The sequence below is a fragment of the Babylonia areolata genome, chromosome 20 (assembly GCF_041734735.1).
Source record: "Babylonia areolata isolate BAREFJ2019XMU chromosome 20, ASM4173473v1, whole genome shotgun sequence".
NCBI classification, from domain to species: domain Eukaryota; kingdom Metazoa; phylum Mollusca; class Gastropoda; order Neogastropoda; family Buccinidae; genus Babylonia; species Babylonia areolata.
Window position 1 is genome coordinate 17178525 of NC_134895.1, and position 20000 is coordinate 17198524.

Consider the following 20000-nt stretch of genomic DNA (forward strand, 5'->3'; position numbering starts at 1 on the left):
CTATTTATATGTCAGTTTGCTTGCTTATGAAAAAAAAAAAAAAAGAACCTGGGTCAAACATTCATGGAGCAGTAACAGCATGCAACATTCTGTTCAATATGTGAAAATTGAGGAATCCAGCGAAACCTCCTGTACTGAGATCACAGCTTGTGTACTAAATTATGTACAGGTGTGGGTCAGGTGGGAGGTGGGGTGGGGTAGGAGGGAGTGTGGGAGGGGGGTTCCGAAAAGGAGGATTTATCGAGGAGGGGCGTGGATCTAACCATCATCAACTCCACCTCTCCTCCCCACTGTACAGGTTTTAAAGGATTATTTTTTTAATTTGCTGTGAGGAATCCTGCAGATTAGATTGCATTTGCAACACTCTTACAGCCATGTCCTCTGACGTTTCTGTCTTTTGACTTAGCTTCTACTGTTTGTAATGGTTGTCTTCAACCTGAATCCCACAAGCTTGTATGTAACTCATGGCTTTTGAAGGGATAATTGGGACACTTAGACATTTTCATGACTAGTATGGCTGCCTGAAAGACAGAATTCATTAATGTCACACCTGTTACATATAATATTATATATACAGAAAATATGTGATATGAAACTCATACAGTTCACCATGCAGGTGAGTCTGTGCCAGTGATCATTATCTTCTTTTTAATTGAAAGCTAATATCAGTGATTTAAGCAAAAATATTTATGTTAATCAGAATGAAAGTAATATGAAGACATGCATGTATAACTTGTGAGAACAGTTTCATTCCACACAGAAATAGGCATAAGAGAGAAGTTCTAAATAAATTCAAAATAAACGCAGGAGATTTTCAAAACAACAGGAGATTGATTGTCAAAACACTTCCCCCCTCATTTTCCTTTTAAATGAATAGTAAAACCTGGAAAAAAGCAAAACAAACAACAAACAACAACAACAACAAAACAAAAACAAAAGAAGATCAACGATTAAACAAGCAAAATTTGAGGGGAAAATAAGTTTTCATTTCTTTTTCCAGGAAAGGAGATTTTTCAAGAAGACGCACAGAGTTCCGACTAGAAGAACCAGGTGAGATCTCCATGCCCCATGCTCATTGAAATGGTGTCTATGTGTTTCTTCCCTTATTATCCTGTTAGGTTTTGTTGAAGTCAATGCCATTCATGGATTCGACTCTTTGATATTGACACACAACCGACAGACCTGTATGAATCTGGGGAACAGTTCTTATGTGCATGGCCCCAGTGACTCTTCACAGAGTTGAGGGAGGAGAAGGAAAAGAGAAGGCGCTTGATATGTTCACACAGACAAAGCAGTTAAAAGTTGCGTTGCGACAACATAAACTGAAAGCGCAGTCTGTTTGATGATAGAATTGTCTCCCTTCTTTCAGCAGCTGTGCTTGTTTGTGGTGGTAGTGTTCTTGTTGTTTTGTTAGTCATTATGGATGATGTAACATAAGTTATAACTTGTTTGTTTTTTTTTTTATTTATCAAACACGTGATCCTTTTCTGTTTGATGTGTGTGTATATATATATATATATATATATAACATTTTGTGTGCAGATTGGACTATTCAGCCATCTGCGCATTCACAGATAGACTCATGAGCATCCCCCCCCACACCCCCAATCTCCCAGCTGGATGACAATGATGGTCATCATCGATCTCGATGGAAACACACCACTATATATATATAGTGAATGCGCAGATGGCTGAATAGTCCATTCTGCACACAAAATGTTCGCTGACAGTTGGGGCAGACAAAGACAGGCATATCATTGTCAGGGAGCTTGTTTGCCCATGACTTTCTGGCCTGCCTCTTCTGAACAGCTGCAGCAGTCCTATTGGCCTCGCACAACTTGGCGCCTTTGTGCACAGCAGAGCGCCAATTGTCACAGCCCATTGCAGATTCCTCCCAGGAGTCAGGGTTGATGTCAAACGCTTTCAGAGAGACTTTCAGAGTATATATATGCAAATATATATAAGGATATGATATATATATATGTCATTTTTTCAGATATATTCTTTCACACACACACACACATACACACAGAGATGTCATTTTGGTTACTATTGATATTCAGGTCAGCCAAGAGAGTGTCTTCATCACGTCACAACATTCCGCTGGCGAGCTACAACCCCAGGGAAGATAGTCCTCCGCCTCACTACCGTCAGCACACAAAATCTTCCCTCTCTCGTTGTCAGTCTGCCTTGGCACTGAACAGAATTGCTGACATTGATCTGTCAGACACCACAGACCCCAGGCCTGTGTTTGTAGTACGCAAGGTGAGTATTTCTTTTTTTTTGTTGTTTTTGTATGTGTATGCGTGAGTGCATGCATGCATGCATGCGTGTGTGTGTGTGTGTGTGTGTGTGTGTGTGTGTGTGTAGTTATGTGCAGGTTTCTTCACTGTTTTGTACCATATGAAGAACTGATACAAAAGACATATGATATCTGGATTTGGTATGCTGGTGTCATTACCTGTGACTTGATGATAACATAGGACCAAACAGAGAGCAACTGTGTGTTTGGGACAGTCGGACAAAGAGCTGACCGGCCGCGCGCCAGGGGGCGCACACACCAACCGCAGTGCCAACGCCACTCGCAAGGACAAAAACAAAAGCAAGTCCAAATCTCACTCCAAAAAGGAGAAGAAGTCCAATGAATCTAAATCAAGTGAGTCATACCTACCATTTTGTTGCATGAGTAAGGAGGATGCTTATGCATGTCAGTGGACTGAACTGTGTGCACATGCACTGTGGTGTTTGTTTAGCTTTAGATGTTCAGACGGGAAGTCAGCAGGAGATAAAGGTTGGATTTTTTTCTTTTCTTTTCTTTTCTTCTTGTTTTTTTTTAGAACATAGACCATCCTTGATTTTGCTGTTGTAAGAATTTTAAACTAGGAAACTTCATGAATTTAAAAAAAAAATTTTTTTTGCTTTTCATTATTTCATAAATGGGACACGTATTTGCGAATATACTTAATTTACTTTATAGATGGAACACTTCTCTTTGCAAACATATTTGTTCACAAATATACATTGTATCCATCAGAACTCAGCAGACCTGCTTTCTTGTTTTTTTTCTCCTTTTATAAAGTATTTGAAGGGGTACAGATTACTTTTACAAGGACAGAGAACAGCTGACATCAGGACATGGTCTTGTTTCGGGCTCTGATAAAAAGCTGTTAAATGACAGCACGTTTCAAAGTTGGAGTTTTTGCATACAGCTATTTTGATGAGTCTCTTCCATTGTATCTGTCTGCTTCACTTTCCATGTACCATTCTTCTCATTCTCTTTCTTCTTCCATTGAGGAGCCCTTAAACCTTCAGAATGTAAAACAAACACAGTTGAGGAGCATGGTTTAGTCTTATTGCCCCAGAAATTTGGAGCTCACTGCCATTGATTCTGCATGACACTTTAACTCTGAGTGAATTTTAACCTCTTCAGTGCCCCATGCATACATATATATACGTCCACAAAAATGCTTTGCTATTTGCTCCATGATGTACACACACACACACACACACACACACACACACATATATATATATATATCAGTGTCATTTCATGATTTTTCACGGTTCTATTTTAAAGTTGATGTGTCCCAAATGCCACCAGTCAGAAAGCTTGATATATCTCATCCATGAGGAGCAGTAGCCAGTCATGTTCTGTGTGATAATTTCTGTATGTTATTGGTAATACCAACTCCTCACAATGCTTTCGAAATGGCGAACGACGAACCACAACCTTACCCCACTGGCATGAAACAGCAGTGTGTTACAACAACAACAAAAATTGAGATTTTGCCATCCAAGATGTTGCAGAAGCTTTACAAGTCATTGACAACAATAAATTGAATGGTAGGTGTTGGAAAATCTTGTCAGGATGTTTTGCTTGACATGACTGAAAGTTGGAATGATTATTTACAGAGGGAAAAGGGTGGGGGTAGTTGAAGAGCTAGATGTAGCCAGCAAAAGAGAGAAGGCAGAGCAGGAGGTTGATTATAGCTTTGTGGCTGACCTAAGAGTTGACCTCAAATACAAACCATCCACTTATTCAGGGCAAGGAGGGAGAGAGAGTGTGATGAAGGGGGTGAACAGTTTTTGTGCAAATCATGAACTAAATGTACAGCATGTTTTTAGAAAAGCATGCTTGCTTTGATCAAACAACTATCATCTGCAAGCAAACTTAAAAACAGTGCTTTACTCTCCTCCCCCTGCACTGTGGGCCAGCTTGGTCACTGTCAACCTTTTTGAAACTGTCTAAAGTGAGCATGAAACGAGTGGGCATGGCACAGGCAGGAGTTGCAATTGAAGAACATGTATATATACAATCATTGTGTTAAATCAACTTCTATCAGAATTCGATAGTCTGTTCATTTTCTGTTCAGAAAAGTATGGGTTATGTATACTTCCTTGCAATAGTTTGCATGCTGGAACTTTTTGTTATTACCCCCACACCCACCCCCCACACCCACCAGCCTCCCTGCAAACCAAAACAGCCTGGCAAAAAGAAGCACGTCAAAATAATGCCCAACATTGAAGAGGTAAAAATCAATCTACCCAGAGTTGAGTGTGTTTTAGGCTTAAATTGGAAGACTGGGACCACACAGTCATGTATCATCCACTGCATGGTTGCGTCTTTGGTGTTGCTCTAATTTTCTGACCAACACTGCAGAATGTCTGTATCTCTTGGGGCTGATTAATACTGGGATATCATTATGACAGGAAGCATAGAATACAGCTTTGTCACGTGGTCTCAAACCTAAATGGACTTTCATAGCATTCTCCTCCTTCATTAGCAGTATAGAAATGTCCCAATTTATGTGACCTCAGATTCAATACCCTTCCACTTTCATGCTTGGGGTTAGTCCTGTGAAGGTCTTCAGTGTCAGCAGATTCATGGAGAACTGTCATTGGAGGGACACTGTGACTGAGCCATTATTGTTGTCAATGGGGGGCTTAGTAAGTGGTGTCCTAAGTATGTTAAATCAGAGCAGGCACCACTGAACACCACCAAAGTGACTCAGCAGCAGTGCAGGGTTTTCTCTGATGTGTAGCCTTCTGACGAAAACATAGATGGTTCCCTCTGGACTGCTGATGCTGGGACTACAGCAGATGAAGCTGGGTGTGGCTCTGTTTGGAGGACTTGGAATGAGCAGTGTGGGAGTAATGCCACTGAAACGGTGCAGGTGATGGGGGAAAAAAAAAAAAAAAAAAAAAAAAAAAAAAAAAATCTTTCTCAAGATATATTTATTTTGCCAAGCATTCCCTTAGTCTTGTTGCAGGCTATGTGTGTGTGTGGATGGCTGTTTATGAGTGTGTGGTAGTGGTTTTGATGCTTGAACTGCATGAGTGGACAGTTTACAGTACATTTAGTCGCAATGGACCACAAGACTATGGTAAAAAGCGATTCATAACTATCATTACTACCAGCACCACTACTTTATTGTCCATGTCATGGTGTGTGCAGGAACAACGTGCTGCACAGGGCGCAGTGCACGCTGTTGTGCTTCCTGCAGTGTGTGTCCGTATAGTTGTTGTCCACTGTGTTGTGACCAGAGCTCAGCGTGCTCTTGTTGCCAGCCACAGTCTTGTTGCCAATGTGCCTGCAACTGTTGCAACCACTGTAAGGGTTGCAAGCCATGCTGCAGGCCCCAAGTCTCTTGCTGCCCACAGTGTCGCCACCCTCTGATGTGTTGTCCTTGTGCAAAGGTGGCTTGACTTGTGTCAGTTGTTACATTTCAGTTCCATTGCCGAATCTTTGGTGAATGATTTCACTCGTTCACTTCCCTTTGGTTGTTTTGAGAAGCCGAATTCTTGTTGTCTAATAGTTTGAGCATGTCAGTTTTGTTGTCACGAAAATAAAGTATCACTGCATGATTTTTTTTCTTCTAAAATTAAATATTTAAAAAGATTTCAGTGGTAAAGTCTGATTTCAAATACAAATGGGTTATGATGTTTGCATGCCATGATGTGTATGCAGAGCAGAAAGTTGGCAGCGTCCATGGAGACAGGTCGCTGTGTTCAGAGTGCCGGGCTTACAGGAAGGCCACAGGCCGTCCCTGCATCGGCCTGGGCTCTTTCCACAATGAGCACAGCCACTCCCGTTGTCTCTGCCAGCACATGGTGACTTATACTGTGTTCAGCTGTCTTTGTAGACTGGCTGGGCCATTTGTAGCTGAGTTTTTAGCACAGTTGATATAAGATGTAAAGTTTGGCTTCTCTGTCCATGACCGGCGTCATTGTAGTACTGAATGCATGCTTGATCGGGTCTGGTTTAGTGATTTCGCAGCTGGTTCTCTATGTGCTTATTTTAGATTTTAGTGCTAAGCCTATCTCTCTCTCTCTCTCTCTCTCTCTCTCTCTCTCTCTCTCTCTCTGTGTGTGTGTGTGTGTGTGTGTGTGTGTAGTAGTTAATAGTAACTGTGTTTGAGGTGTGATTGTGTTCTAAACTAGACGTATGTTAAGTCTGCTTTTCTTTTGTGTAGTCCTCTTGCTGTTATGTTGCACAGTTCTAAAATACACAAACTGCTTGAGTGTTTTTGTTGCATGTGTTTGTTTGCATGTTCTGAAGATGGTGAGCTAGATCTTGAGCAGCCTTCCTTTGGGCTTCATAGGCACTTAGACAAGGTAAATTTTAGATGATTGATAAGATACTTCATCAGTTTTCTCTTACATCTGTTTATCACTGTTCGTTTTGCTTTGTAATTATTCTTACTTTGGATGTTCTTCATTGAAAAGATATCTTTTAAGGAACTCAGCCCTTTCTGGATCAGAAATGAATGTTGGAATGTACTATTGTTGATAGAAACAAATGATTTGCATTTTTTAAGGTAAAAGAAATTATTTGGACACCCTATAGAACTAAGTAACATTAGACAAAGACAAAATTTGAACAGACAAATGGATGGCAAAAGCATGCCCCGTACTAGAAGTAAATTACATTTGCCATCCAAAAATGAATTTCATCTGTTACTTTTAACCAAATATTTTTACACGTTTTTTTTTCTTTAGCAAAATTTTTTATGCTTTAGTATGTTTCCAGCTTATATCTGATCACTGTGCATGTTTTCATAGTGCTTGCTAGTTCTGACTGCCACTTCAAGAACACTGTTGGCTTTATACCAGATATTTGCTTTAACTTACTCAGTTTAAGTGGATTATTAGGCATGAAGGAAAGGAAAGAGACATGAGAGGCGACTTGCAGATGTTTGTGATCATCACTGTTGTAGTTGATATCACATAGCCACAGTTTTGGCATCATAATATAATATATATATATTTTTTTTAATTATTTTTTTGTTTTGTTTTGACACTTCTGATTTTGGGGGTGCGGGGGGTGGGAGGCGGAGAGTAAAAAGGGATAATTTGTTGTCTAAATCATTAGCTTTCAGTTATTGATGACTTATTCAAATTTAAAAATAATACCACACTTTTTTCCACAAAGAATTGAGAAGGTTCTGTTTTGTTGTTGTTGTTATTGTTGTTGTTATTGTAAAGGGGAAACATTTTAGTCTTTGACAAAATAGTAAGAGGAACTTGTGGGTGGAGGGAAATTAAAAGTGTTGAAAGTTGTGTGTAGGACTAGGAATTTTGAAAATTGTAAGCTTTCTTGGGTTGACTAATGAGGTAACAGGCTGATAGGCATTGACCGAAAAAAACAAGAGTACATTTTGATGAAAGTGCTTTTGTTCAGAAATCAATTTTGTGCCATGAATCAATGTTCCTTTCACACCAGTTCATTTTTGTGTGAAGACTTTCTGCTAAAAATCTTTCATCATTATTATATATAATACTTAAATGGGGAGATAACCTTCTCCTAAGAAAATAAGACAGGAAGGAGCAGATCATTGAGAGGGTGTTGGAGGAGGTGGGCAGAGAACTGCTCTTTGTAAGGGTGGCAGAAAGGGCGTGGATTATTTATACTAAGTGGTGGTGCTTGTGTTGGTTCATTGATTATCATATTGTCATTTACTCTGCTTATGTGTATGTGTGTGTGTTTGATTTACCCTGCTTATGTGTGTGTGTGTGTGTGTGTGTGTGTGTGTTTGTGATTGTGATTGTGCTCGTGTGTGTGTTTGTGTGTGTGTGTGTGTGTGTGTGTGTGTGTGTGTGTGTTCTATACTTTTTTTCCAGATAATTCCCAGACCTCAACAGCCAGTACATTTGTACTTACCTGATGATGAAGGTACCGTTCTTTTCTTCAAATATCAGCCAGAGTTATGTGTGGTGTGATTTTTTTTTTTTTTTTTTTTTTTTTGCACTGTGGCATTTCACGGAAATGAGCTACCTTTTAACAAAAATGATCAAAGCTGTTTGTGATTAAGAAAACATGCACACCCAACTTACCACCACCACCACCAATATACCTGCTACACATACTCAGTTAATAGATTCAGATTTGGAGGATTTATTCATATTAGCCATTGGCCCTTGTAAAGGGTGCTGTACGCAATTTACATGCATTTCTGTTTCTTGTGATGATGGTGATTTGGGGCTATACCTGAAATACCTAACCTAAACCTCGACAGTATCAGTTTGAAATGTTTGTATAAGTTCATTTGCAAATAAGTTTCCACTTATTGTGCAGAATCTGAGAATGTTCAAAACCTTTCAATTTGGTCTCTGTTTTTAATGTGAAAGTTCCATTTCTGCCCTCTTCAACCTTTCTTTCAATTCATGGAGGAACTAGTTAATTTCTTGAACACATTGATTTACCCATACCTTGCTAAGACCATGTTGATATGAAATAATGATTAACAACGAAGTTTGACACCCAGTTTGTATTGAGCCAAATAGTAATGATGATAATAATGGATTCTTGTTGAGTGCTTTCTTTCCTGTGAGGGAGCTCAAAGTACTTTATGATAAACACTTAACACATAATTATACACCCTTACTTGAGAAAGGAAGAAAAAATATGATAATGATAAAAATAATGATTTAACACACAAAAGTATAAAACATATTCAAAGACTATGCACATTACATTATTTAATCTCACACACACACACACACACACACACACACACACACACACACACACACACACACAGTTCACATGGCTTATAACTGAATGTTATTAGAAAGGTGTGGTAGGTCTATCCATTCACATTGTTAACTTTATATATGTAGCAGTCTATTGATATCCTCAACAAAAATTTCTGCAGTATTTAAAGTGTCTCAAACCATTATGATTTGAGAATAATGATGATAATAATGGATCATACTTGTATTGCACAGTATCCCTGGTGATAGGTTCAGAGCACTACAAAAAGCATAGAAAACAAGATTAACTGCACACACATTCAACAAAAAATTGCCTTTATATGCTTCAGTGAACATCATATGAATACACTGGAAAGAACATTCCAGGCTGTAGATCTGTATTTGTTTTCCAATTTAATCTGATATACTTTGTATGCTTTTCAAGACAAGACAAGGTAAGACAAGACAAGACAAGTTTATTTCTAGGAAACCCCATGGGGGCACAAGAAAATGTTAAATATTTCATGTAACTAATATAAACACGAATAGCTTTTGGTGTTGTATTCATTATGATTTACAACCGTTCGATTAATGCAGAATGTTCCTCACTTGCTCATACTTCCCTTCTCAATTGTTTGCTTATTCATACATTTTCAGACAATGGCATATACACTGGGCGTTGTCGACCACGTTCATTCAGCGCCAGCATGCGCTACAGACCACGGATCAGATGTTGCCCCCCACCACCGGAGCCTGCATACTACCCTGTAGGTGGACTGGTGCGACAAACGTGTCCAGTAGTAAGATCCGTATAGTTACTGTATCGAAAGGACAGATATTAACTCACTCAGTACGGCCAGACCTCTCTTCTCCTCTACACAGACCCCTCGGATGTCCAGTGGGTGTCTGAATGACCCCACCTTTAGCTTCCGTCGTCAGAATCGTGGTACTCTTTGTCAACATTCACCTCTTCAGTATAAGAGCCTTCCGCTTGCAATATTTTGATGATGGTAATTGGGGTGAAACGCTGTTAACGTCGTCTCTTTCGCCGTTCGTATGGAGAGAGTTAAATCTTCCCACATGGAGGGGACAGTTTGCTTAAAAACAACAAACAACAAACAAACAAACAAAAACCAACTCACAATATTCACTTTGACAGAACCCAGCTTAAATCAGCAGTTCAGTGCATGTGTTTGGTATGGAACTAGTCACATGGCATGCTGCATTAAAGAGCCACTCTCCTTTTTGTGACTGTACATGGGAAAACTCATCATCAATGCATTTTATTCTGACAGCATGCTGAATATGCACAAAACAGAAATAGCATGCTGAATATGCACAGAATGGAATTTAAACTGTTATTAATTTCTCAGCCGTAGCCCATAGGAAGTGGTCAATATGTGTACCATTTCAGTCACACACTTTTGATTCAGTTTATACTTGATCTTTTCTGTTTGTTTCTTTTTTATTTATTTATTTTTCTTAACACATTTCTGATAAGATTTCTGAATTTTGAACAAACTGCAGTGATGTGACAGTAATGTAGAATGACTAGAGACACTGCTGTGGCACAGCCACTGATTGATGACCAACAAGTTGTGGAATTTGAACCTGTATGCAATAAAAATGTCATTTCAGGGAGTTTTCCACCCTTCCCACTGTAAACAGTATGCTGTGGGCTTCATTACTAAGAGTACCATAGCTGTGTGTCATTCAAGTTCACATGTATGTCTTCAAGACTGGCATATATATATATATATATATATATATATATAGAGAGAGAGAGAGAGAGAGAGAGAGAGAGGGGGGGGGGGGGGGGGGCAGGCCTGATTGATTCAAAGGAGTGTGGGATACAACCCTGCCATGAATCTCGGACCAAGCCAGACCTCTGTAATATCATCATTATGATTCTCATTCTCATTCTCGCTGATGATTGTAGAAATCGATAGATAAGAATGGGAGAGTTACCTTTCAGAGAGCATAGAAAGGCAGGAAGAAGAGCAACTGGAGACAACAAAGAAAACCAAAGGTTGTGAAAGATGCCCATTAGAAACAAGTTACAAGGGTATTATTTGCATACTTATCTAGACATGAAGCTACAGATTTGAAACATCCAAAAATCAACATGGAAACATTCTGCAATAATGTCTTCAGCAAGACGTTTTTGTCTGGAATATGTTGTTGTTGTTTTTTGCAGCCTCCTCGACTTGTGCCCTGCTATGACCCATCCATGTATGACCTGTGTATGTAGGCAGACCTTGGCAGACATCTAGAGATATTGTTCTGCTTGATTATTGGGGTCAGTCCATTTAATTTTTATCTCTGTCCTTTGTGTGTGTGTGGTATGTGTGTGTGTGTGTGTGTGTGTGTCTGTGTGAATGAGTGAGTGTGTGTGTACATGTATGTCTGCATCTGTTTGAGAGAGAGGAAAGAGATGACATGAAATAAACATGTTAAAGAAATAAAGAAACAAAAGCTATCCCATCTCTCTGACTGTCTGAATCCTATCTCACTCAGTCGTGCGCTCACACACACACACAACACACACACACACACACACACACACAAACACACACATTTGTATACTTATTTTTTAATGAACACACACTTTAAATGAAAAAACCCCAAACATATATGCTTGGAAAGGGAGAGGAGAGTAAGGAGAGAGGGGGAGAGGAAGAAAAAAATGATGATGATAGTAAAAAAGATATTTTAATATTTCAGTATGTTTTAAGGGAAAGAACATTATTTATGTTTTGGTAAATGCGAAAGTATGCAAGATGTTGACAGTGATTTGTTTCCTCATTTTCAGGTCTTATACAAACATCGAAAGGGGGTTTGCAGCTTCCTCTGTGTATTACAGAAAAACAGAAAACCAGACAGTTTGGGCAAGAAAGAACAATGGCTGAAGAATCTTGGACCAGAACACACACATGCATGCATGCACGCGCGCACGCGCGCGCGCACACACACACACACACACACACAAAACACAAATGTCTGACATCGGGTGCTGGATTAGTGAAGGGATTCATGCTACTTGTGAAGAGCATTCAGTGCTGAAAAATCTTCTTTTTTCAATGCGCTCTCTTCCTAGGCCCCCTGACCCCATACTCCTCCCTGCCGAAAAAACAAAGATTTCTTTACAAATTGTTTTTTTGTGTGAATCTATTGACCTTTTTGTATATTATGTATTGCATGCAAGTCATAAGCCCTCATAGAATAAAACAGAGTGAGTTATCAGCTATCAGGAAATACATGCTGGTTGTCTGAGTTTGCTGACAATTTTTCCAGGAACGTTGGTCTCACATTATTTACCTCATGATGCTATTCTAGGGTGGGATGTTGCTAATATGTACAGATCTTTCCGTTAATGTGTTGACTATGTCGCCTGACAGTTGTCACTGCTTGTGTGAGTGAATCGTCATCAGCAATATACATGCAGACTTACGCAAGGTTTTTATATACTTGCAGCCTTATGCGAGGTTTCTCAACAGGATGGGTAAATTTTACCCATGGTATATGGCATGATAGATATTTTAATCTATTCAAGACGTTTCTACTTTACACAAGGACTCACTTTTATCAAAACTTGTTTTTATAAATATAAAGAGGAGAATAGTTGATAAGGTACTAAAAACTTTCCTTTTAGAATAACTGAAATAGTTACAGACGTAAAAGAAACTACATGACCCAGGTAGATTTTTACTCACGGCTTGCAGCAAAGGTTTCTTTTTTTATTCTTTAGATAGTTTATGGATAGTTTATTTTGTCAGTACATTTGCCAAACCTGATACCTTGGAAACTCAATTTCTCGTTCCATATGCCAAATCTGATTGATTAGAAATCTTGTTCAGTAACTTGTATATATACTTGCAAAGTTTTCAGTTTAAAATCATGGTGGGTCTTGAATTGTTATGCTAGTTTGAATTGTCATGTAATCAGTATATTGATTTTCCTCATAGTTCTGCCATGAGCTTATGGAGTTTCAGTTGTTGTTTCTTTTAAAGGGTTTATGTTTTCAAATGTTGTTTGAAATAAGAGTGTTTTGCTGTGTGCATTTGAATTTGGGACCACAGCTATACCTACGCATGATGTGACATGGAATTAATTCTTTTACTCTGCATATTTATGATAATGATGTGTTGTGTTTGGAAATTGTGTTGAATTACTTTGATGGTAATGAGTGCAACAACTGTTGTTGTTTTTTTCAGGTGTTAGGAAGAAAAGTTTTTTCTTTTTTCTTTTTTTTTCTTTTACAGTCCCATACTATGTTTCCAGACCAGCTTACACAATGATAGAGCATTGTTTTCTGTTGTTGAAAGGAACAGCAGAACACTGCAGATGATAAAATGAGCACAAGCAAACAAAGAAGAGAGTCAGAAACAAAGATAGTTTGCATGAGGCAGAAACAGTGTACGCGATCAGTGATGGGACTGTTATTGTATAATATTGACTCATTATCCAAACCATTATGTTTAGCAAGATTAATTAGTAATAATACATGTATTTCTTTTTTTTTCTACCTTTTGTTTATTTTACCACTTTTAAAAGAAAAGAAATCTACTTTGTACAATGTCTCTGTCAGCTTTGTTTGGAGCGAGATTATTTTGTCCACATTTCCTCATATGTTGTTTGGAGTTGACTTTGGAATTTATATTGGTATTAGTGAATGAGTATTATTATATATTCTGAAATGTGTGGAATACATATGCTTCATTTTCAGTTTTAATATACGATGCTTCTAGTTCTTTGGGAAAGCATTTTGTCTGTGATAAGAATATAGACATAACCTGATTACTTATTTTTGAAAACTTTTTATCTTTCATACTTAAAGAACGAATTTTGGTTTGTCACGCGTAGCAAATTTTTTCAGTCTGGACATATATTGGTGATAATTAAACTTAAAAAAAAAAAAAAAAAAAAAAAAACAAATTAGTATGTGTCTTCCTGTGCGTGCTGTACACAGATTCGCCAACAGACCAACAGCAAGACAGGGTGGGATGATACAAAGAAAAGGAAAAACAAAGGGAGTACAATATTGCAGTGACAAACTTTAATACCGTATGTTATGAATGTATGTTATGAATATGATATAAAACCTGAAAATCAGGAAAATGGACAACATGACAAGAGTATGTTTCAATCCAAATGATTCAAGAGCAAGAACCATAATCTCATTTCAGTGTAAGTAATGGAAGTGTGTGGAAGGAAAGAATCTGACACGTAAATGCTGAATGGTCAGTTGATGTCTACACGGGACAAGTTTCATTCATTTACTGCACGGATCAGCCTCACATTTGTTAAACTTACATTCTTCTTAATTAGTACCTGCAAGCTTTGTTTTGTCTTTTGAGGCACAAAGACACTCCAGCTTTAAGGATTTAGTGTTAATTAATCAGCCAATATCCCACAATACCACTGCAGATCCATGCAATAAATGTATGTGGAGGTCTACATTCTGATGAAATTTTCTCATGCACTGAGGGTTGAAGCCTTGAGAAGTTCATCCAGTTGCAAAATACAAAACTCAGAAGTCAAGGTATGTCTCTTAAGCTGAACTAATTCAATGTCCAATTGTCACAAGCATTATCATCAGCATGACTTTCCTCACATCAGTCTTTGTCGAGCATGAGCTCTGACTTAAATTACTTTGAATCAGTCTTCTATACAATTTCCATGCAATCGTATGCCTGCTTCTCACACGTTCCCTTGTAAAGCAGTCTTCTATACAATTTCCATGCAATCGTATGCCTGCTTCTCACACGTTCCCTGGTGAAGCAGAGCACAGATGCTATATCTAGTGTTTAACAATAAAAAACAAACAAAAAAAAACAAAACAAAAACGAAAAAGAAAGATGGAACATGGGTCATAAATCAAAGATGACACTGGTTTCTCCTGCTCCATTCACACACACACACAAACACACACACACACACTTCTCTTTGAGTGTGACAGACACAAATATTTTTTTCTTCCAGTGTATAATCACTGGAGATAAAAGACTGTTCTGGTTTTCTCTCTTCTCCCACCTCCTCCGCCCTCATCCCTCGCATCCATCCCCTGCCCATCGTACTCCAACCACTTTTAAATATCTCTCGCGTACACACACACAAACACACTACACTACACACACACACACACACACACACACACACAGAGGAAGAGTAAGGCAACCAGATCCCCGCCTCTCCCACCCTCCCCCACCCCTGCACTGCCTGATTCAAGCACCCCCTACAGGGACATGAAGCAACGGATCGATAATTGTTTTCAGTGTATCGATCTGAGCTTCGTTTTGACATTGATCCAGATCGACCATTGTGAATTGTTTCTCCGGCGGCCGCTGCACGTTGTAGCTCGAGCTAGTCCGGCAAATGTTTGATTCACTAAAGAGGCAGCTACCCGTGTTTATTTCGATATGACTTCAACAAAAGAATCCATTAACCGCCTCAGTGAAAACCTGGAGCTTATTCACCATACATGGTCAGTTTCCTCTGTCTCTGGCGTGGACTATCAGTTCCTTTGTTCACAGCTCAAAAGCAGATTTTCTAGACTTCGTTGCTTTCATGATCGCCTACACATTAAACCCCTTATCTTGAAAATTATATAGCGATCGGAACATTGTTATTGGCGTGGGATGTACCAGTGATATCAGAAAAGCCTCTCCAGGCTAAAGTTATGAAAAACTCGCAACAACTATTACAAATTTCCCCCTCTCTCGAGTATCCTCCTTGACCTCTGTTCGTTGGTCTGTTTGTGTGTTTGACCATATACACTAATATCTCTTGTGTCTATGGTTTGATACAAACGTCATCAACCGTTCCGGTGCTGAATTAAGGCTGATGCCGTGCTACACATATAATATACCCATCAATAAAAAGGACAGGAAAAAAATCCATTCTAGATGTTTCTTCATGCATGCTGCCGAAATGAAAGTGGTGTGCAATTGTGTGTGTGTGTGTGTGTGTGTGTGTGTGTGTGTGTGTGTGTGTGTGTGACATCCATTAATTTTTTTTTTTTTCAGTTTACTATGACGGAATTAACCCGGCTGTACTTTTGGCGAACTCAGACACCAGCTAATTGGCAGCATGTGCGTTATTTGCATTGTTGGCGGGTCACCGTGGCTGTTCATGACGGCAACTGAGACCGGACAAAACGTGTTTATTTCAGGAAACCCCGTGGGGTCACACAGTGAACATGTTACATTTAATACCGCTATCATTAATAATAATAATAATTTACCTTTATATTGCGCCCTTTCTCTCTAAGAGCTCAGGACGCTTTACATGAAAGAACAATATTACACGTTACATGAAACATTCATGACCACTCTTTCTCAACCCCCACCCCACTCACACTCTCCCCCACCCACTCTACATTCATCCAAAGTGAGCTGACATGGGTGGTGTTGGAGAACAAGGAAGCTGAGAGTGCTTATAGATAGGTTTTTGAAAGATAGAGGTTTTAGTGATGAGCAAAAAGCAGAAAATAGAATCAGATGCACGGATATGATGAGGAAGGTTGTTCCAGATGTGAGGAGCGGCAAAGAAGAAAGAACGCTCACCATTGGTTCTTGTATTGACACGAGAAAGTTTCAAAAGGTAACAGTCAGAGGAAGAGCGGAGATTTCTTGCGGGAGTGTAAACACTATAAGGTCAAAAAGATATGTAGGTCCTGCGGAGTGGAAAGCAGAATAGCAGAGACACGCAACTTTGTATTTAATTCTCGCTTCAATGGGGAGCCAATGTGGAGTGCGGAGGTGAGGAGAAATGTGATCAGTACGTGGGACTCTGAGAGTCAGACGGGCAGCATTGTTCTGAAGTTTTTGAATTCGCTGAAGAATATTATGTGGACAGCCTATGAGAAGAGAATTACAGTAGTCAATTCGTGACAGCACAAAAGCAGAAATAAGAAAATTTTGATGATATGTGTAGCACGGCATCAGCCTTAATTCAGCACCGGAACGGTTGATGACGTAGTTTCAACAGAAAGGTTCTGACGGATAGAGTTGATGCGACGAAGTTCACAATTGATTATTCGTATCAGATTTACTACCCGAGCATGCATGCTGAGGTTTGAGTCAAGAATGACTCCAAGGTTCCTTGCTGATTTAGAAAACTGAACTGTGGCATCACCAACCACAATAGAGACAGATATCAATTTTTTAGTTAAAGATAAAACGCGCACTGCTAAATCTTGGAAGCTCCCTCTATATTATATGAAATCAGTATGTCATTAAATGGATTTTCGAAAACAGTTCAATAACCAAACTGTAACCATGGGAAGAAAAACAAACAAACAAACAAACAAAACAGTTAAGAAAATATAACTGGCCCTCGCTGAAGACTCACAAAATTAGGGGACTTGCCTCTGTCACCTGTCGCAGACTGGCAAACCTCCCACGGCCTGCGTGTGTCTTGGGGGGGGTGGGTGGGTGGGGGGGCTTAATCGGCAATTTGTCATTTCAGGGCCAAATCTCAGCTGACAGTTATCATGGGCCACGCATTGAAAAGACTCATTGATTTCTCGTTTTCTGTCGTCTGCATCGATTCGGTGCAATGCTAGGTTAATTCTCTCCCCTGTTCATTCGGTTCCGCGCGTGCTTTGGGTATGTAAAGGTTTTTTGTTGTCGCTGTTGTGTTGTTATTGCTTTTGTTGTTGTTGTTGCCTCTTTTTCTTTTTTCTTCTTTTTGACAGCCTTGAACGATGCAGGGTAGACGATCTCTTTCCATTTAACATTCTCTGGGTGTGCTTTTAACATTCTGTTCGGTGTAGCCGCCTATTTAGATTAGTTCAAATCTGTTGATATCATTTTATGTGATCGTATGTTTAAAGTTATGATGAAAATTTCTCATTGGTTTTATGTTGACACATGTAGAGTCTAAAACTGATAACTAATCTGTGTACTTGGACTATAGACTAGTCATCAACTAACCATCCTAAAATTAGGAAATGTACATTCTACTTTTCACGATAACAACGTCATTTTGTCGATGAGATGATAATATGGTTATAATTGTTTATGCAATGTTCTCTATTCGATGCCTTTTCAAATTCCATGACATGTGTCTGTTTCTAAGTTTTTCAAAACCGAGGGGTATCATGATATCATGAGCTTGAAGAAGGAAGTGTAAGAACGTCGCGTGTTTGTCATGGATATATTTATACTCTCTCTCTCTCAACAAAACTAAACAAAACAAAAATACAGTCTGGCCCTCTTAACGGCAATGGCATGGGTGTGAAAAAGAGCATGCAACTTTATTGGCCTTAGTCAGCAAAGTGTTTTTCTTTTCATCAATCCATTTTACGAAAAGCTCGAACATTTCCTAAATTCAATGACAGTGCATGCTCTCTCTCTCTCTCTGTCTTTGTCTCTCACTCTGTCTGTCTCTCTGTCTGCCTCTGTCTCTCTCTCCGCTCTGGTTCTGTCTGTCTGTCTCTAGCCACCTCTCTCTCCATCTCTCTCTCTCTCTTTTCGTATATGAAACCCACTTTGTCAATCGAGTCAAATCCTTTTTTCCCTTGTTTAGATTTCATGAGGGAGACACGGCCTTGTTGGCCTAGTGGTTAACGCGTCAGACAGTGTTGTTCCATGTTTCGGGGTTTGATTCCTGCTCGAAACAGCCATGCACGTTGGACTGAAGAGATTTTCCCCTCGAAATTAACATCTGTGCATGATTTATTCCTTTGGGTGAGACTTTAAATCGAGGTACCGTTTGTGGGATGGGTTACACAAATAATATACACACTGCACTGGTTTAGAGTTTAGACATCATCCCCGAAGAGGGAATGTGGCTACCTTAATTTGTATTTGTACTGATTTGAATTTCTTTTTATCACGACAGATTTCTCTGTGTGAAATTCGGCTGCTCTCCACAGGGAGAGCGAGTCGCTACACTACAGCGCCACCCCCCCACCCTCTTTTTTTTTAAATATATTTTTTTCCTGCATGCAGTTTTATTTGTTTTTCCTAACGAATTGGATTTTTCTACAGAATTTTGCCAGGGACAACTCTTTTGTTGCCGTGGGTTCTTTTACGTGCGCTAAGTGCATGCTGCATACGGGACCTCGGGTTTATCGTCTCATCCGAATGACTAGCGTCCAGACCACCACTGAAGGTCTAGTGGAGGAGGAGAAAATGTCGGCGGCTGAGCCGTGATTCAAACCCTCGCACTCAGATTCTCTCGCTTCCTAGGCGGACGCGTTACCTCTAGGCCATCACTCCACTTAATGATGGGACTACGCAAAAATCCCACCGATAATAAACTTCGTAATCCTATAGCGAATCAGAGAGAGACAAGACAAGACAAGACAAGACATATTCTATATTTCGAGGATAATAGATAAGCACTGATGTGCTTTTTTACATCCAATCCCCGCCCTGAATAGGGTCGAGAGAGAGAGAGAGAGAGAGAGAGAGAGAGAGAGAGAGAGAGCCCACAGTGTCAGGCAATATGGTAGTAGACAGTATGGTAGGTACACAGGCAGACAGTACACCTATAGATCGCTGCATGGGTAGGTAAATAATGCTGCACTTTCATTCCTTGAGCTCGCTGAGAAAAGACTGAGATTAACTCACTCAGTACGGCCAGTCCTCTCTTCTCCTCTACACAGACCCCTCGGATGTCCAGTGGGTGTCTGAATGACCCAACCTTTAGCTTCCGTCGTCAGAATTGTGGTATTCTTTGTCAACATTCACGTCTTCAGTATAAGAGCTTTCCGCTTGCAATATTTTGATGATGGTAATTGGGGTGAAACGCTGTTAACGTCGTCTCTTTCGCCGTTCGTATGGAGAGAGTTAATTGAGTTGCACAGCTCACCGAGCAAACCTTTGGGGAAGTATGATTCTTTTATTTTTCCGCAATATTCAAAAATATGATTATGCATCCACTTGTCCAAGCCGCAACGAAACACAAGCACTCAATATACAGTGCAACACGCATGCGCACAGGAGCGCGCGCGCTCACACGCTTGCACACACACACGCATACACACACACAGACACACACACACACACACACACCAC

General features: G+C 39.6%; 1 protein-coding gene across 2 annotated transcripts in view; it reads left to right on the forward strand.

Annotated features, from left to right (window-relative positions):
* The window catches only part of LOC143295264 (spermatogenesis-associated protein 6-like), a 17932-nt gene extending 4054 nt beyond the window's left edge, over positions 1 to 13878 (forward strand). Inside the window, exons 6-13 of one of the 2 annotated variants that reach the window (XM_076606854.1) lie at positions 1001 to 1050; positions 2064 to 2265; positions 2518 to 2656; positions 5969 to 6111; positions 8122 to 8173; positions 9631 to 9740; positions 11171 to 11272; positions 11786 to 13878. In XM_076606854.1, the coding sequence (XP_076462969.1) occupies positions 1001 to 1050; positions 2064 to 2265; positions 2518 to 2656; positions 5969 to 6111; positions 8122 to 8173; positions 9631 to 9740; positions 11171 to 11224 (750 nt within the window). In that variant the 3' untranslated portion in view covers positions 11225 to 11272; positions 11786 to 13878. Of the gene's footprint in view, positions 1 to 1000; positions 1051 to 2063; positions 2266 to 2517; positions 2657 to 5968; positions 6112 to 6559; positions 6616 to 8121; positions 8174 to 9630; positions 9741 to 11170; positions 11273 to 11785 lie in introns of both variants that reach the window. The other variant, XM_076606855.1, reaches the window with a different exon arrangement.
* Positions 13879 to 20000: the final 6122 nt, after the last annotated feature.